Genomic DNA, 1830 nt, shown 5'->3' on the forward strand with positions numbered 1-1830 from the left:
CGGGGCTCAGCGCCAGGAGCACGGCCGGGCAGGAAGCAGTGGCTGGGAGCACCTTCCCAATCTCCGGGTCATCCCCCCCACGCTGGGCTGGAACCACCCCAGGGGTCTTTCCACCCCCCATGGCCTGGCCCTTCTGCTCTGGGAGTAGATGCTGCTTGCAGGAGAGGGAGCAGTGTGAGCTGCCACCTGGGCCCTACACCCAAGGAAGGGATGGGAGCTGCTTGCAGAGCGCAGCCGGGCAGGACTCACTCAGTGAAGGGTCCATAGGGCAGGCGCCGGGTGTCCCGGTGCTCCTTCCACAGGGCCATGTCGCTCCGCATGGGGTACTTGCCCTCCTGCCGTAGCAGCTGCTCCAGCACCACTGGGCTCCCGATGTTGATGTTCTCATAATGCCCGAAGGTCGACTTCCAGATGGGGCCATAAAGGCGCCGGGACATCAGCTACGATGCATCAGAGCACAGCAGAGTGAATGGGACAGCAGAGTGGGGAGCAGAGCTCAGCACTGGAGCTGGATCAGTCCCTCCCTGCCCCAATCCTGCCCTGTATGTGTTCAGCATGGGCTCCAGCCATCCCAAGGACCCCTCAGCATCAGCTGGGCACAAGCACCTCCCTCTGACCCCTCATGACCATCCATGAAGCGCTCTGCAGATGGCATGGCCTAGTGTCTCAAGACACATGTCCTCTGCCAGCACTAAGCACACCAGGCACTGACCCCCAGCACAGGGTGGCACATCCCTCACCCACCCCAGGGATACACGGAGAGCCCGGTGGGTCTTTTGGGGAAGCATGGCCACAGAGGGACAGCAGAGACAGGGACAACTTCCAAGCACGGGTCTCTGCTGAGATGCAGAGCCATTGCAGCAGCTGTCAGCAGGTCCAAGCCTTGCTGCTTCCAGCTCTGCTCAGGCCAGGGACAACAGGCCACACGCGGGTCCTTGAACCCACCACATGATAAGGGTGGTTAATGATCAGCGGTGGGAGGGCAGCGCCAGGCTGGGGCAGGAGTGGGCTGCTCCCAGGGAAGGCTGCCACCCCCGGGGCATTGCCCTGGGGCCACGGGCTCACAAGATGGCCAGGGGACATCCACTAGCAGTGCTTCTCTGGGCTCTGCTGGCCACAACTCCCTTCTTCTTGGCAGCACCCAAGGGTGCCATGCCTGCCTCCCCTCCTGGGAGCCCTGTGACCTCCCAGATACATCCCTCGATGGCAGCCAGGCACCCCTTTGCAAGTGGATCTGCATGAGGTCATGTCCAAGGGGTGCCAGAGCCCCTGTGGAGTGGTGCCAAGCCTGAGGGGCTGCAGGGGACCTAGCAGGGAAGCCATGGTCCCCGTTCCCCGTGGCTGCGGGGATGCACGTGGTACAATCTCCCTTGGTGACTGACTGCATCACAGCCTGCGCCCAGATTCAGCTGGATTCGTCACCGTGGGGAGACGTTCCTCGTGCGTGGTGGCAGGAAGAGGGGGAGGGACGGCCACCCTGGTGCCGCAGGCAGCGCGCCCAGTGAACGTGCTGCGTGGGCCCGTGGGCAGCCGTGGCCTGGGCTAGAGCCTGCCCACTCGTGTCTGCTGGAGAACAGCACAGGCCTTGGAGAGCAGAGCTGAGAGAAGCTGGAGCTTCCGGAATTTTGGGAAAGGCATCTCCAGAGTGTGCAGGCATCTGTCTGCAAAGCTAGTTTGTACTCAGAGCTCCAAGGGCAGGAGGGAGCAGCAGGGAGCTCCCTATGCCCACTTCCCGAGACACCACCGCCCTGCAACAGCTCCTCTGCCGAACAGCAGTGCCCGGTGCTCTGTGGCGTCAGGAAAGCCTGACCCCACACACTCCTCCTGGCC

At 63.2% G+C, this 1830-nt stretch overlaps 1 protein-coding gene across 1 annotated transcript in view; it reads right to left on the reverse strand.

Moving 5' to 3' along the window:
- Positions 1–437, reverse strand: part of LOC104542244 (sterol 26-hydroxylase, mitochondrial-like) — a 2529-nt gene extending 2092 nt beyond the window's left edge. Inside the window, 1 exon segment of the mRNA XM_010186486.1 lies at positions 219–437. Within this exon segment, the coding sequence (XP_010184788.1) occupies positions 219–437 (219 nt within the window).
- Positions 438–1830: the final 1393 nt, after the last annotated feature.

This window comes from Mesitornis unicolor, unplaced genomic scaffold (genome assembly GCF_000695765.1).
Source record: "Mesitornis unicolor isolate BGI_N332 unplaced genomic scaffold, ASM69576v1 scaffold28160, whole genome shotgun sequence".
Lineage (NCBI taxonomy): Eukaryota > Metazoa > Chordata > Aves > Mesitornithiformes > Mesitornithidae > Mesitornis > Mesitornis unicolor.